At 41.0% G+C, this 16,866-nt stretch overlaps 2 protein-coding genes across 3 annotated transcripts; one reads left to right on the forward strand and one right to left on the reverse strand.

Moving 5' to 3' along the window:
- Window positions 1-35: 35 nt before the first annotated feature.
- On the reverse strand, window positions 36-14,369 carry ctns (cystinosin, lysosomal cystine transporter). 2 transcript variants are annotated; one of them, XM_030727962.1, is made up of 12 exons: window positions 14,256-14,369; window positions 14,147-14,167; window positions 13,435-13,529; window positions 12,967-13,045; window positions 9,712-9,802; window positions 8,972-9,075; window positions 8,300-8,437; window positions 6,936-7,035; window positions 6,063-6,182; window positions 1,803-1,973; window positions 1,369-1,486; window positions 36-744 (listed from the first exon to the last, which is right to left on the reverse strand). In XM_030727962.1, exons 3-12 carry the CDS (start codon window positions 13,508-13,510, stop codon window positions 593-595), a joined length of 1,149 nt encoding a protein of 382 aa, XP_030583822.1. In that variant the 5' UTR covers window positions 13,511-13,529; window positions 14,147-14,167; window positions 14,256-14,369; the 3' UTR covers window positions 36-592. The 2 variants fall into 2 exon arrangements, with proteins under 2 accessions (XP_030583822.1, XP_030583823.1); XM_030727963.1 differs by lacking the exon at window positions 14,147-14,167 and having other exon boundaries at window positions 14,256-14,357.
- A 202-nt stretch (window positions 14,370-14,571) lies between these two features.
- On the forward strand, window positions 14,572-16,550 carry mrpl55 (mitochondrial ribosomal protein L55). Its single transcript, XM_030727964.1, has 3 exons — window positions 14,572-14,745; window positions 14,962-15,175; window positions 15,892-16,550. Exons 1-3 carry the CDS (start codon window positions 14,702-14,704, stop codon window positions 16,039-16,041), a joined length of 408 nt encoding a protein of 135 aa, XP_030583824.1. The 5' UTR covers window positions 14,572-14,701; the 3' UTR covers window positions 16,042-16,550.
- Window positions 16,551-16,866: the final 316 nt, after the last annotated feature.

The raw sequence follows: 16,866 nt of genomic DNA on the forward strand, positions 1-16,866 counted from the left end.
TGTACATCATTTCATTTTTAATTTGGAAAAAAATTACTTTCATAGTCATTAAAAGAGTACAAGGAAACAGCACTTTTTAAATCCTCATTGGTGTGTAATACATTGCACCTAAAGAACCCTTGTGTATCAGAGTAAGGTCACAGTAAATAAATTTTTTGATTAGCACAGTTTAATTTGCAATGTCTGAAGGGTTCTACCACTAGGTAGGAAGCCTCAGAAAATGCTATTAGAAAATTATGCAGAGAAAGGAATGAAAGTCAAACAGGAACTGACTTTACAACCTTTATTACTGGCCATGTTATTTGGAATTATCTCAAACACTTGACGATTATGCTACAATGAAGTGTTAACAATACAGTCACTTCTTTTTTTTTTTTTTTTAAATGCTTTTTCAATGAATTTCTCTTTTCCCTTTTACCAGTTAATCATATATACATACAGTGGTTTAAAAATAAAGTGCTCATGAGACATGAAAAACCTGCTCTGAAGAAATTTCCTAGATTATTTTCACAATTAAAGTCATACAACCACCACCATGACTTCTCTTCAGTAGCTCTTCAGTTCTCCTTTGGGTCACAGGACTGAGTCCGTATCAGTCGTCGTCTTGTTGTGCCACAAGAGCTTCATATTGTGACGACTGTCTGTAGAGACAGTAGTGCTGAGTGATGAAAAGGATGTCAAACACGATGGAGAACAGACCCAGACCAAACTTTGTAGGATCACCAAATACCAGTTTCCACTCATCTGAGGATCAACACACATACCAAGGTACAGTCAAAATACTCCAACCGTCAGGTCAACACTATATTGTTAGTAAAAACAAGTAGGTGAACAAGGTGATCAGCTAATTTGAATTTTTTGTAAATATTGTTCTCTGAAAAGAATTTACTGCTAAAGTTTAATTAGAAGGAAGCAGAGCATCTTTTTGATGGTTCCTGCTGAGCTGCACTAAAACTCAAAACACATTTGGCCATCACAAGCATCAAGGTTCCAATATTCTCATTTGCCAAATAGGCTCTGCAGCCTTGTCCATGGGCCAGACGAGAAATACCTGTCAAATTTATCAGCATACTGGAATAGTACGCTTTGAAACACTACCTGTTAATGGTGATATACCCAAACAAAACCTAAAACTGTTTTTTTTATTAAGAAAAAAGTGCTGAAAAGGTGTATAACAGTTTGTGAATCCTCTGGAATATTGGGACTGATCAGCTATGCCATCATAACACACAAACATGGATGTGATTAAATTACAAAAACAAACAGTTGTATTCACTTTTTTTCTGGGGAATCCAATAATCCTAGGGTCCATTTCATAGGGTTCATTAATTATTTTTTAATGTACAACATACAATCTACTGTAATTACCATTGTTGTAAGACTGTAAGATCATCTGGAGAATACTGAAGGTTCCACCAGTGAAATCCAGCAACACATTTCCAATACTCCATCCCTCAGTACTCTGTCTTCTGTAGTTCATGTATGCCTGGAAACAGCCAGAAAGCCACCAACCATGCTGATATAAGTGAATATGACAAAGAACATTCAAGACAACTTCTTGTATTTATCAGGTTAGAAGTCTATTTCTCAAATGTGTTTACTGTAATACAATTCTGTATCATACTGCACTGTTCCTGAAAAGCCAAATTAAAGATAGAGACACCACTACCATTGGTGGTGAGCATCAAGGCACATAATTAAAATCAAGGTCTTCCTACAGTATCGGAGCGCATTATTCAATGCACATTTTCTGGATGTTTCCAATTTTGTTTCTGACCACTGTGTGTGCATATCAAGCTTACCTGTGGTATATATTTTATAAGTGTGACTGCTAGTTTAATGTAGGAGAAATAGTAGAGGTAGTCCAACCAGGTGATTTGTTTGGCTACAGCAAGAAATAAGCTGATCAAAGCAAATGTCCAGCCAATCCCCAATAAGACCAAGGCTGTCCAAGAAATTCTCTGGCCCCCTCTCTGGAAGAAAAATGGCACAGTGAATTATACACCCAGACTGAGTCAGAGATATCCAGTCAAACAAACTGACCTCTGTATGAAAATGAAAATGGATTTCAAGAATCATATCATATTCACCAGTCTGGACAATAAAGTAATTACACTCTACTGCTCTGCTTTTTGATGTATCTTTAACTGTTTCTTTTGTTGTGCTGTCCAAGGCATGGTTACTATTTCAGAACAGTAAAGCTTTTGGAACAACTGCCCCAGCAGTAAGCCTTTAAGGTCTACCACAAGAGCTGTTTTTGTTAATCTAGCTATACAAAAGAAGAACTACACTACAAACTACACTGCAATGTTGGCTGTTGGGCCACAATGTGCTGCCAAAACAGCTCCAATGTCACTGATCCTTCAAGTCTCTGGAACTCTAATGAAGGGATGAAACCTTGCAAAAGATACTGTGCTCACCTGGAGTGTAAATGTCTCACATCACTGTCACAAACCACTGACCCCTCGTGCCCTATGGATGGGGGTACTGTTAACGGTAGAGACTGCTCTCATTAGATAGAAATGTTTCATCACAGGATAAAGGGAGAATAATGGACTGATTTGCTGTGACTCTTCCTTCAGAGGGGACAAACAGGCTGAAACCAGGCCACTGCAACCATGTTTTGTCACTAGTCTTTATGAGCATAATATAGGCATTTGTTATTGGTATTGTGCAAGTAAGGTGAAACTACTTGCAAGTAAGGTGAAACTACTCAAAGATTCTCAGGTGGTGTTACGGTGTTTCTAATGGTGAATAAGGTTAGTAGGTTTTTACAGCAACGTGAGATCTCTTCCCAACAAAGTGGACGAGCTGGCGGCGCTAACGCGACATCAAAGGAGCTACCGGGAGAGCAGCCTCATGTGCCTGACGGAGACGTGGCTAACCGAGCTAACCCCGGACTCACACATAAACATGGACGGCTTTCATTTGATCCGTGCCGACAGAACCAAGGAGAGTGGTAAGAAGAGGGGCGGGGGTCTGGCTGTGTTTGTAAACGATAGATGGTGCAACTCCAGACATCTAACCATCAAAGAGACGCTCTGCAGTAAGGACATTGAACTGCTCGCTGTTGGTATGAGACCGCACTATCTTCCTCGGGAGTTTTCACATGTTATTGTGATAACTGTGTATGTGCCGCCCTCTGCTAACGCTGCTGCAGCCTGCGATGTCCTCCATGCTACTACCAGCAGACTCCAAACACAGCACCCACAGGCCCTCTTTCTGATCTCAGGGGACTTTAACCACGTCTCCCTGTCCTCCACTCTCCCCACCTTCACCCAGTATGTCACCTGCCACACCAGGAATACCAACACACTGGATCTACTGTATGCCAACATCAAGGAGGCATACAGCTCATCACCTCTGCCTCCCCTGGGGGGCTCAGATCACAACCTGGTTCATCTCCAGCCTGTGTACAAACCCTTGGTACACAGAGAACCAGTTGTGACACACACAGTGAAGAAATGGTCTGAGGAGACTGAAGAAGCTCTGAGAGACTGCTTTAGCTCCACTGTGTGGGAAGAGCTTTGTGCCCCTCATGGGGAGGACATCGACAGCATCACGGACTGCATCACTGATTACATCAATTTCTGCGTGGAAAACACTGTGCCCACCAGGAGGGTACGGTGTTTTTCAAACAACAAACCCTGGATCAACTCTGAAATAAAGGCTCTCCTGAAGGAGAAGAAGAGAGCCTTTAGATCAGTAAATAAGGAGGAGCTGAGAGCCGTGCAGAAGGATCTGAGAAGGAAAATCAGGGATGGAAAAAACATCTACAGGAAGAAGATGGAGGACCAGCTACAGCAGAGCAACATCAGTGGGGTTTGGAGGAGTTTGAACTCAATTTCAGGCCACAAACCAAGCCCTAGGGTTGTGGGAGACTTAGAGTGGGTTAACAACCTGAACCAGTTCTTTAACAGGTTTGACCAGCCACCCACCCCTCCCCCAGCCCAGTCCCCCCTGCTGTCAGCCCCACCATCTTTAATGACTGCCAACCTTTCTTCTTCTTGGGACCTCACACCTCTCAGCTCTCAGCCATCACCCACCCCCTTCACTTCTGAGGACTCCATCTCACAACCCCCATCCCCCACCTCCATCTTGTCCCTCTCAACTCATCATGTGAGGAAGGAGCTACGTAAGATCAAGGTGCGAAAGGCTGCTGGTCCAGACGGCATCAGCTCCAGGCTCCTGAGGTGCTGCGCAGATCAGCTGTGTGGCATCATGGGATACATGTTCAACCTGAGCTTGAAGCTGGGGAAAGTACCACAACTGTGGAAGACCTCCTGTGTGGTACCGGTACCAAAGACCAAACATCCAAAGGATCTTAGCAGCTACAGGCCGGTAGCCCTGACATCGCATCTAATGAAGACCCTCGAGAGGCTGGTCCTCAACCATCTACGCCTCATGGTGTCGTCTTCGTTGGACCCGCTGCAGTTCGCCTACCGGCCTGGCATCGGGGTGGATGACGCCATCATCTACCTCCTGCACCGAGCTCTGACCCACCTGGAGAAGCCTGGAAGCACTGTGAGGATCATGTTCTTTGATTTCTCCAGTGCTTTTAACACCATCCAGCCAGGACTTCTGAGAGACAAGCTGGAACTGTCAGGAGTGGACCACCACATCTCCGAGTGGATACTGGACTACCTCACTGACCGCCCACAGTACGTGAGGACACAGGGCTGTGTCTCTGACAGGCTGGTCTGCAGTACGGGGGCCCCACAGGGAACTGTGCTGGCACCGTTCCTCTTCACCCTCTACACTGCAGACTTCTCCATCAACTCCCCACGCTGCCATCTGCAGAAGTTCTCTGACGACTCTGCCATAGTTGGCCTCATCACAGGTGAGGATGACTCAGAGTACAGACAGTGGACTCAGGACTTTGTGGACTGGTGCCAGCGGAACCACCTCCTGATCAACGCCGCTAAAACCAAGGAGCTGGTGGTGGATTTCCGCAGGCGCAGACCCACCACACGGACACCGGTGAACATCCAGGGAGTGGACATTGAGATAGTGGACTCTTATAAGTACCTGGATGTTCACCTAAACAATAAACTGGACTGGACTCATAACACTGATGCGCTCTACAGGAAGGGTCAGAGCAGACTCTACCTGCTGAGAAGGCTGAGGTCTTTTGGAGTGCAGGGGACACTCCTGAAGACCTTCTATGACTCTGTGGTGGCATCAGCCATCTTCTATGCAGCAGTATGTTGGAGCAGCAGCTTGTCTACAGCTGAGAGGAAGAGGATAGACAAGCTCATCAGGAAAGCCAGCTCTGTCCTAGGATGTCCTCTCGACTCAGTGCAGGTGGTGGGAGACAGAAGGACTCTGACCAAAATAACATCACTGATGGACAAAGTCTCCCACCCCATGCATGAAACTGTTGCTGAGCTGGAGAGCTCCTTCAGTGACAGACTGCTGCATCCTAAATGCACAAAGGAGCGTTACCGTAGATCCTTCCTCCCAGCAGCTGTAAGACTTTATAACCATCACTGCTCCCAACAAAAACCACAATAGCCTACACAATGTAGGATAATATATAATATACTGTAAATAGTCCGGCCTGTTAAGGTTCAACACACAGGCACATCATGTACATTGTATATAGTGTTATTATTAGTAGTATTAAGGTTAATATTGTTTGTTGATTTTATATATATTCTTTTCTTAATAGTGTGAATTATTATATCTTTATTTATATTTATAATAACTGCGGCTGCTGTTACACCCAAATTTCCCTTCTGTGGGACAATAAAGGCTGTTTCTTCTTCTTCTTCTTCTTAACCTAACTTCTGTAGTAACTCCTTTTGCATGTGGCTCCAATTTCACTCAGATCTTGAAAAACAACCCCACACCATAATTCCCCCTCCATTTCGTAGTGAGGAAATTTCACCACTGGAATTGTTGCACAGATGGCATCCTATCACAGTACCATGCTGGAATTCGCTGGGCTCCTGAGAGCTACTTACTTTTTCACAAATGTTAGCAGAAGCAGTCTACATGCCTAGGTGTTTGATTTAGCACTTTCTGAATTCTGGGACTTGAGACATCTTTAAATCACATACCTCATACACAGCAGCCTGGCTGATGTAAACCAAACACAGCAGGACAGCATGGAGACTGAAGAAAACATCATTAGCATTGACAGGGTTAATTCCATTAGGGTTCCTCTTCAAAAACTCCTCCTACAGGAAAGACACCAGCAGCTTAACAAATAGTATGTATGCGTCAATCAAAACCTACTGTTACTCTATACAAAGGCAGTTCAGCCATTAGGTGAATAGTCCAGTGTAGTCATCAAGATATCAACAGATCATCAAGAAATGCCATAACATGCCTTTAAATAGAATGTGTTGTATTAATTAACAAATTATAGAGACAACATGTGTTTAAACCTTTGTCCACAATTAAGACTTTACTGTGAACCAATTTGAATTTCTTGGGAGCTCTAGAACTAAATATACCAGTCTGTCAAAGGCTGACACAGACAACCGTTCATGCTCACATTCACACCTGTGGGCAATTTAGAATCACCAGCTAACCTAAACCCAACTAACTGTATGTCGTGGACTGTGGGAGGAAACTGAAGAACCCAAAGAAAATCCCATGCAAACACAGGGAGAACATGCAAACACACACAGAAAGGCCTGGGCGAAGGCAGGCAGATTCGAACCCAGATCCATATACAGAGGGGCACAGTTGAGTAAAAGGCTCATGGAGTTTGTCACCTTGAAAAGGTGACAACACCATGTCACCTTTTCAAGGTGACATGGTGTTGTCTAGAACTATGTTTAAATACAACTATGTTTAAATCTGATTAAGAATTTCATTTTTCAAAGGTTTCTCCAGACTCCAGACTGGTACTGTGTAACTAGCATACTGTTCTCTACTGTCTCCACTATTTCCACTGAAAAGACATTCTCAGAGGATGGGGTTACCTTTATATAAGGTATCCAGAACAGCCCAATATTGAAGACACTGTAAGCAATGAAACCCGTTAGGTTGAGAGCCAGGAAGTCAAAGTTGAGACCTACAACACTGGAGACAAACATGTTAGTTTTAATTTTGAGTAACTTTAATTTTCTCTATTTTCTATGCATGTCAAGCCTCATGACACATAACACCATGACTGGAGAGGAAGAGGAGGGAGGGAAGGGGTGGCCAATGTTATTTTCTAAGATCCAACCCTGACTGCACTATGAGATCAATCTGGTTTATGTAACCTACTGAAACCTTCAAAAGTAACATTTTCAGTTAAGTAAGGAGTTAAGTGATTCTTGAATTTAAAAAGTAAGTAAAGGAGCCACAGCCAGGTTGCCAATCTGTCACACGGCTAACACATAGAAACAGACAACTATTCACACGCCTGTAGTCATTTCAGAGTCACCAGTTAACCTAACTCCATGCATGTCTTTGGCCTGTGGAAGGATGGCAGAGTACCCAGGGGGAACTCACACAGACAAAGGGAGGCCATGCAAAATTGCACACAAAGGCCCCAGACTAGATTCAGACCCAGGACCCTCTAGTTAACCAAAGCACCACCATGCTGTCTGTGCACAAACAAATCTGCAATTGACCAAAAAAAAAAAAAAGATTCTATATAAGTTTATTTTTCTATTACCCTGAGTAATGCTCTATTTAAGTGCTGACTTGCTTGTGGTTCCTAGGGTACTTAAGAGTAGACTGGGAGGCAGAACCTTCAGCTCTCAGGCTCCTCTTCTGTGGAACCAGCTCCCAATTTGGATTCAGGAGACAGACACCCTCTCTATTTTTAAGATTAGGCTTAAAACTTGATCTTTTTGATCAAGTTTATAGATAGGGCTGAATCAGGTGACCCTGAACCTTCCCTTAGTTATGCTGCAATGGGAACCCCCCTAGGCTGCTGGAGGCGTTCCCATGATGCACTGAGTATTTCTTTTTCATTCACCTCTTGTACTCTGTTTATACACCACTCTGCATTTAATCATTAGTTATTAATCTCCCTCCACTCACCCCCCCCCCCCCCCCCCCCCCCCCATCCAGTTGCATCAGATGACTGCCCCTCCCTGAACTTGGTTCTGCTGGAAGTTTTCCTCCCCACTGTTGCCAAGTGCTTGCTCATAGGGGGTTGTCTGATTGTTGTGTTTTCTCTGTAATTATTGTAGGGTCTTTACCTTACAATATAAAGCGCCTTGAGGCAATGGTTTGTTGTGATTTGGCACTATATAAATAAAACCCCGGAAGGACACCTCTGTATGCGTATTTATAGATTTATATTATCAATATAATATATTTATATTATCAAGGACAGATGGAAAATTACCTTTTTCTCCTCCAGTTTTCCAAGGCTTGTGGATAAAAAGACACTGACCAGGCCAGAAAGTAAATCCAGCCAATCACTTGACTGATTACTGAGAGGACATTGCTATGGACAACTATGAAGCGGATCCTGACAGACACACTGGGAAAAAAAAGGATATTGCTTACAGACACAAAGAAACTGGACTCTATTGAGTATTGAGTAAAAACTGGCAACAAGCATCAGCCACACTCTGGTGGACTCCCTGCATCTCACTCTGAGCATCGTTAGTTCTAAGTGGTGCAGGATTAATCATTTTCAATCATGTTTCTCCTCGAGGTTGTTAGAGCAATAGCTTATAACCACCAATTCCAGAAGTTTTGTGTGAGAAAAAGGGACAGAGATACAGCATTTCTATGCACTTGTGCTCTGCTTTTTCAAACAATAGCTCATGATTGCTTTTACTCCATTACTGGAATGGAAAGGCCTCATAAATAGAAACCACAGTGACAGAAGGATTAAAAATTAAACAGGAATTTAGTTTTCAAGACTCAGTTTACGAGATTTAGACAGGAAATGGAAGGAGAAGACATTCAATTATTGCATTCAGTGACAAATGATTCTTCTCTTCAGGCTTGACTGATAGCAGAGAGAATTGAGAAATAGAGTGAATGCCACTTCAAAGCAGAAACCCACCTGTTGAGCTCTGTGTGGTTGGTAACCAGATATGTGGTCACTTGACCAACATCATGGGCTGTCACATTAAAACTGACAGAGGTAACCTGAACTGGCATCAACACCTAAAAAAAAGAACATAGATTTTGGTCTCTGTTGTTTGTTACAGTTGCAATTGAGAAAAAAAAGGGATTTGTTCATTACAAGGTGAGTGCCATTTTCATGCCAGATTCGTCATAATCATACAACAATACTAATACGGGAAAACTCATACCAAAACAATGTGGATGGATAAATAGTATGACAGGACAGAGGGAAAATATGTAAATTTAATTTAAGGGTTAACTGTCCTATTGACGGCAGTTTGTCCTCGGGCTGTTGTCATCATAGCTATTTAATATTGGATTTTGATCATGTGTCTTACATACACAGATCCCAGAATTTTTCAGTGTGAATTACTATGAAATTTCTGTCAGAACTATTATTCTTAAACTGTTTAACTATTCAAGTGTCTCACACAGTGGTGAACAATCACCATCTTTGCTTCTGGAAAACCAAAACTTCTCTGAGATGCTCTTTTTATACCAAATCATTCTTTTTTAACCTTTCTGGAATCACAGTTGTATGTTGAGTTCACTGATGTTGCAAAGTTATTAACAAACATCTATCCTGACTTTCCCAAAAGTATCCTAGGTGAAAGCATGTTTTGCTGCTTCATTTGTAGCATCTTTTTTTTCATATTTGGTTTCAGGTTTTCTTACCTCCTCAGGCAGTGTGATAATAGATGAGTAGTTCCTCTTGGAGCTATAAGTTATATTTAGGTGAATTGCAGCTGACTGGTTGAGAGCTGTACTACAGAAAGACACAAAAAAACCCAGACGCAACAATACGGATGTTAACAGCTTTTAATTGACATTTTTCCTGAAAAAGCAGCAATGCACGATTTTTGTATATTGTAGACTGTACTGAATTTCAAGCTAACAATGGACTTGGCAACTTTTCTTCTTTTTTTTCCCTTGTCTGATGACTGTGACTAGAAAAAAAACCTGAAAAGTTGATGACTGTGAAATAATAGCTGTGCCCATCAGCTACTTGTGGAAATAGCAAACAGTTCTGATAATGAACTGTTGAAATTTTCAGCCTGGTGCGACAGTGCCTCAGCCTGACAAAGCGTAGAGCGATCAGCCCCTGGCTAGAACCCTGATCCATTGTCTTTATGGCCCTTGCATTGTGCACTGGTGTGCAGTTATGTTGGAACAGGAAGGGATCATGAATTTGTCCCAAATGTCTTGGTATGCTGAAGCATTAAGAGTTCCTTTCAGTGGAACTAAGGGGCCGAGCCCAACTCCTGAAAAACACCCGTACACCATAATCCCCCCTCCACTAAACTTGACACTTAGCACAATGCAGTCAGACAAGTACTGTTCTTCTGGCAACTTCCACACCCAGACTTGTTCATCTGATTGCCAGACAGAAAAGTGTGATCTGTCATGCCAGAGAACATGTCTCCACTACTCTAGAGTCCAGTGGTGGCATGCTTTACACCAATGCATCTGACACTTTGTATTGCTCTTGTTGATGTAAGGCTTGGATGCAGCTGCTTGGCCATAGAACCTCATTCCATGAAGCTCTCTGTTTTTTATGCATGTATTGACAAGTGTCCTGATCTTGAAGATGGAACAGCTATCAAGCAGAGATGTCATATGTGCCACCAGCTTTAGGATGAGACACCTGTCGCCAGTACCAGGACCTAATGGAAAAGCCTACAAACTGCGCCGACTCAAGCCGTACTGAGTAGGTATTAGTGAAAACGTGGCATTTGTTATAATACTACAAACAGTTGACTGTTGAATATTTAGTTAAAAAAAAAAAAGTCCATGACTGGACTTGTGGCAGAGGTGGCATCTAATCACATTACCATGCTGGAATTAACTGAGCTCCTGAGAATGACCTTTTCTTTCACAAATGTTTGTAGAAGCAGTCTGCATGCCTAGGTGCTTGATTTTATACACCTGTGGTCATGGATGTGATTGGAACACCTGAATTCCATGATTTGGATGGGTGAGTGAATTATTTTGGCAATATAGTCTATCTGTACAAATCCTGCAAATAATTCAATGTGATGTACAAATGATAACTACACTTATCTCAACGGACCTTGAATTCAAAAACTTTCCCCAATGCATCATTATACTGTACGTGCATTACATGCTGAAAATACTGGTACTACACAAAAAAACTTTTTGGCAGACTGTATTAAAATCTTGGTAGCACTTCACTTTCAAAGTATAGTAAGACAATCCAGAAAGAAATTCTGTATTTTTCTTATTTATTTGTTCATTTACATTCCTACAAATTATTTCAGCTAGTCTTGTACAAAATATATGGACGTGGACATCTATTTATTGTGAATTATCAATAAAGAAGGTGGGATGCTATGAATTCTGCTGATGGTAGCCTGATCTTTAACTTTCTGTAGCTGTAGCTCAGTAGGTAGTGCAGGTCACCTACTGATCAGAAGGTCAGCGGTTCGATTCCTGGCTACTCCAGGCTACATGCCAATGTATCCTTGGGCAAGATACTTAACCCCAAGTTGCTCTTCGACCGTTCCATCGGAGTATGTATGTGTGCGAATGTTAGTTAATTAAAAAGCACTTAGCTTAGTAAAAACATGGAAGTGCTTGTGTGAATGGGAGTGCATGGGTAAATGTAAAACGTGTTGTATAAGTGCTTTGAGTGCTCTGACTGAGTAGAAAAGCGCTATATAAGAACTAGTCCATTTACCATTTACAACTTGCTGCTCTACAATTGCTTCTGGTGTCTCAGAAGCAGTTTTAAACCTCTTTTCTACTCTTTTTAAGGTAACAGACAGACAACTAGTGGGCAGCCAGGAAAGAACAAATGAGCTAAATTGTTTCTTCAACAGGTTTAGTTCACAGCTCTCTGCTGCCTACTTAACCAGCTTACCCCAAAAAGAACTCTGTACATCATATCTCCCTCCATCTTTACTTTGGAGTATAAAGTTCCTTGAGTTAAAACTTGTTGAGATTTGGCATACTGCATAAATAAAACTGAATTGAACTGAATAGGTGGAGTAGGCAGAGTGTTGAATAAGAATAAATTTGTTCTAATGGTCCACCTTAAATGGAGAAATACTGATAGCCAAAAAAATCTAAATAAACAAAATCATGCCCATGTTTATGACTATATATTTAATGTACCGTATTTTTCGGACTATAAGCCGCTACTTTTTTCCCACGTTTTGAACCATGCGGCTTATAGCCCGGTGCGGCGTTTCTGTGGATTTTTCTTTAACCACCAGGGGGCTCTTTAGCAGGATATGAATCATGGGACGTCAAAGTTGGAAATCAAAGAAGAAAGCGCCAACAAGTGCTAGCAGCAGGCACAAAAGAGATTTTTTTCAAACTCCCTCATCATGGAAACCACAAAAAGAACTTCCTATGATGCCGCTTTTAAGTTGAGGGCTATCGACCTGGCACTACAGGAGGGAAATAGAGCCGCTGCACGTAAGCTCGGCGTGAACGAATCAATGGTGAATTGACTTGTTATAACTCAAATTTGGGGTTGTCTGTCCCCCTCTGCTGAGTGCCGAGTAATTGTGGAAAACCGAGAGCGGCGGAGATACCAGCGGCTTATAGCCCGGTGCGGCTTATATATGTACGTTTCCAGTTTTTTCCAAAAAATTTGTAGGTGCGGCTTATAGTATGGTGCGCTCTATAGTCCGGAAAATACGGTAGTTAATAATAGATATTGATGTTTAATCTAATCAAAAAGCTTAAGCAGTCATTGCAGCTGCTCTGTTATCCCTGATGCTGTTGTCATGCAGATTACAACTCCAATCTTCTATGGCTTAGTCTGTCAATATTCCAGACTCCTAGATAAATAATGCCTCACACTGAAAGTGCCACAGCAACTCTAACATACTTTTTATTTTTAATAATAGAAAACCTATCTATACAGGTACACTGTTAATATGAGTGTGTTCCTGTTGTTACCTGGAAGTAATGGTGATGGTGGTATTAGAGGATTCCTCAAGTGTGATAGCAGGAGGAGCTGACAAATTCACTCTGGACTCTGGAGCACAAGCAGAGGAGTCAAAATGAAAAAGAATGTTGGTAATTATCAATCATTACCCAACCAGCACGAAAGGTTAGCTATTTATCAATATAATGCAGATCTATTTACAACATTACCATCATCATAGTCATCATGAAGTTACCTCTTGCTTTAGATAAACTTTTTTCAATTGTTACATTTTTAAAATGTTATTTTGCTGGATGAAACAAGGTTCACGTCAAAACACAGGTAGGGCTTTTTTGAAGGCTAATCTTGTTTTTTGTTGTTTTTTTTTTTGCCAGACATTGAGGTGTTAATGCAGCAGCCTCACATTTTATGTATTCCTCTACAGTGAAACTAATGAATTTATTGTAAATAGGCAAAATAGTCCTAACACTGTTACTCACCAGAGATGTTGGTCAAGCTCCATAGCACCAGCAGCTGAGCAGGTAGCCATCTTTTTGCCAAGACTTGACCAGACATCTTTGCAACCTTTGAAAACCTAAAGAACAAAAGGCATCGGAAACCAGAGCGATTCAACGACATCATAAATATGCTGTGAGACAAAATTACTAAACAGATACTGAAGGTAATACTACTACTACTAAACGCACAACGGTTGTAGGTCATTCTAATGCCAATAAATGCTCATTTATTTAATTGAAACTTTAAATGTTCCACATTTATTTTAACTACTAATTAAATTTAGCTACAGTTTATCGTTTGTGATAAGCTTACCTTTAGCTTTGACGCAAATGCAAGAAAACACGTCTACCATTGATTAAGTGATGTATTTACCGTTGTGTTTACTGTCCCAAATCACAGCTAGAACTGAAAAGGTCCTGTTTTTTTGTAAGATCAACTCGATCAATATGTCAGAAATTCCGGGAAAAACGTTTAATCTAAAATGCAATTTTTCTGATTTAACGAGATAATTACCTCCGAGAAAATGTTTCCAATTTAATCACATATCTTAAAATACCAAGAGCTTTTATTGATCCGAGACCTTGAATTCATGAGTACCGAGTACGTAACGCATTCACTTGAAAAAAAAATGAACTTTGTTTTTTTACTCTTTATTTTGTTTTTTGTTATTTTTTTACAATGACTTTATCTTACCTTTTTGGCCTCGAAGAATACCTTAAACATACACAGGTAATACAATAAGACTGAGTTAAAGCAGTGAACGAATATCTACTTTATTCGAAGTTGTGAAAACTAACTTCACCTCAGCCGTTTTGTTACCAGTACTTCCCCATCAGCTGTTTTGTTACCAGTACTTCCCCATCAGGTCACGGGAGTTTTTCTTCTTCTTCTTCTTCTTCTTAGAGGCTTCTAGGTGTACTACTGCCCTCCGCAGGGTGAAGATCAACTATAGTTGCGGGTAAAGATGAGGCGACTGCGATTTAGCGCTATATAAATGAATTGAATTGAACGGTATAATAAGGTTCAGTGACGAGTTGTATTTTATGTTATTCAATCACCACTGCGACTGCCCACAAGTCACTTCAGTCATGGAGATTCGGTGACTTCTTCCAGCGCACCACCTGAAATTGGCCGGAACAAGTCTCGACTGTATGTTGTTTTAGTGGGACCTTTATTATATTAGCTCCTGTGTTCGACCTTCTACTTGGTGCTTCCTGTCGAGGTTTAGCAGCGTTTCCAATTCTCAACATGTTTTTAATCAAGCTTTGTGCTTCACATGGTTTGTTATCAAGGTAAGACACATATAGGTTTTCTACGTTGAGTTCACGTTACTTGGATATTAAACATTCTTAGCTGAGACACTTAAGATTCTGTTAAATTCAAGAGGCTAATGTTAACCGTATACTTGCATGAAGAAAAAAGAAAAGTGCCGGTTAAACTGGATTTGTCAGTGGCATGCTTATTGTATTTCACGTGTGCAGATTTATTTTGTTGTGATCATGTTTCAGTGTGAGCAGCTGTGTGTGGCCTTTGTTCACCCGTTCACATCGGCTCGGCCAAGCTTCGCTACTCCACACGCAAATAGCTCAGCTCAACTCTAACAGGACGGCAGTAGTGTGTTGTGGTCGGCAGAGATATGAGAGGCTGTACCCAGTGATGTTGGTCCGTACGGATGGGTCAACAATCAGCATCAGATACAAAGAACCCAGACGCATCCTAATGGTTGGTATACCATACCCGAAGCCAGTAAAACAATAACTTTTGTATGCAAACGTATGGGCATCCAGCTATCTGCCAGCATTTGTTGGAGCCAGATAAGTCTTTCTGTTCTTGATATAGGAATTTTCATCCTTGTATATCACTGCGAGTTCTCACACATTTTTAGAGACTCTCTCACACACAGCATGTTTAATTTCTGCCCACAACCTTTACAGTGATTTTTCAAATCTTTTGGAAAGCATGTGGGCCAATTCCACAAACATCACGTTAAATGTGATGAATTACAGTGAGAATGACAAAAAAAATCTTGCAAAAAATTAAACACATAAAAATATTTAAGTGCACATTTTTTCTGTTATTTTTCTTATTATTAGACAAAAATCAAAAACATATCAAATTGGCATGAGTGTCATAGAAATACAGTCTTCAAGGAAAAACAGAAATAATCTTAGATCATTAATGTTATTTTCTCAGACCTGTTTACCATTTTTCAGCTAGAGGACAAATGGTGAACAATTAATATTTTTATTCTAGTTAATATTTTTTGTAACAATCTGCTCTTTTGGAGTGCTGTGTTAAGTTAAAAATTTGTGGAGACAGTCTCATTGTTCAAGATGTGATGCACAGTTCCTGTAGCACAAGCCTGTGAACATGTCACTTAATATTTTGCTTATGTAAGTTGTTTTTTTTGTTTTTTTTTAATTCATATGTCTTGAAAGATGCCAGTAAATCTCTCCACCCTGTCAGAAGAGGAACGTCGAGCTCGGCAGAAGAAGAGAGAAGTGAAGAAGCCTCAAAAACAAACAGTAGTCCAGTATGACGATGACTTTAGAGTGGACAAATACAGCCACTTGTGGAAGAAGAAATGACTTTTATACATGGATGAAAAGCATATGCAGGCAGTATCCCTAAAAACAAGATATGTGTGTTGTGACTGGTGGAATTCAGTTGAATTCACCAACTGAATTCCACCAGTAGTTGGGAGAGTTTTCCTCAGGTTATCTCCACACCAGTTCAGTTTTTAAGGCTCCTAGAGAGAGACCGCTGCAGATCTTGACAGCATTTTAGTCTGGAAGGAAAAAACAGACATTTCAAAACAAGAAAGCAGACATTGTTTGACTCTTTGGGTCATTATGAAAATTTTTCATGATTTTGTGTACCCATCACATGCCAGAAAACAGTCATGACCATGGCTACTGATGGATTTACTAATATATCAGTGGCTAAGCTCCATTTTGTCATCCTATGTCTGCATAAATGTGAAGGAGCCATATTAAATATATATATCAATGGTCAGTAATCTCTGCTTTCAGGCATGTTAGTGTGACCAGTAAAAAAAAAAGTATGCTGCTGTTTCCATGATTTTTCACAATAAATTGAAATAAAAATGGGTTGACTCATATCTTTTGATGAAAAATTGGAAGATCCTAAGGATTAGCCTCTCATTGTTTTAGCTGGAACAAATTGGTCTCCACTAAAGCTGTCTGTACTTTTGATGTTTGATGGTTTCTTCACGCTTGATGTCATGAACTCCACTGTTGCTCCCTTCACTGGTCCAGCCCATTTGACAACCAGTCGGTATTCAACCAATTCATAGGTCATACACGCATAGGCCAGCGACATACACTTAGGATTTTGGAGGACTGCATAGGAACATTTCTGTGGTGGTTGAAAATGCTGTACACTGTACAAAT

This window comes from Archocentrus centrarchus, chromosome 4 (genome assembly GCF_007364275.1).
Source record: "Archocentrus centrarchus isolate MPI-CPG fArcCen1 chromosome 4, fArcCen1, whole genome shotgun sequence".
NCBI classification, from domain to species: domain Eukaryota; kingdom Metazoa; phylum Chordata; class Actinopteri; order Cichliformes; family Cichlidae; genus Archocentrus; species Archocentrus centrarchus.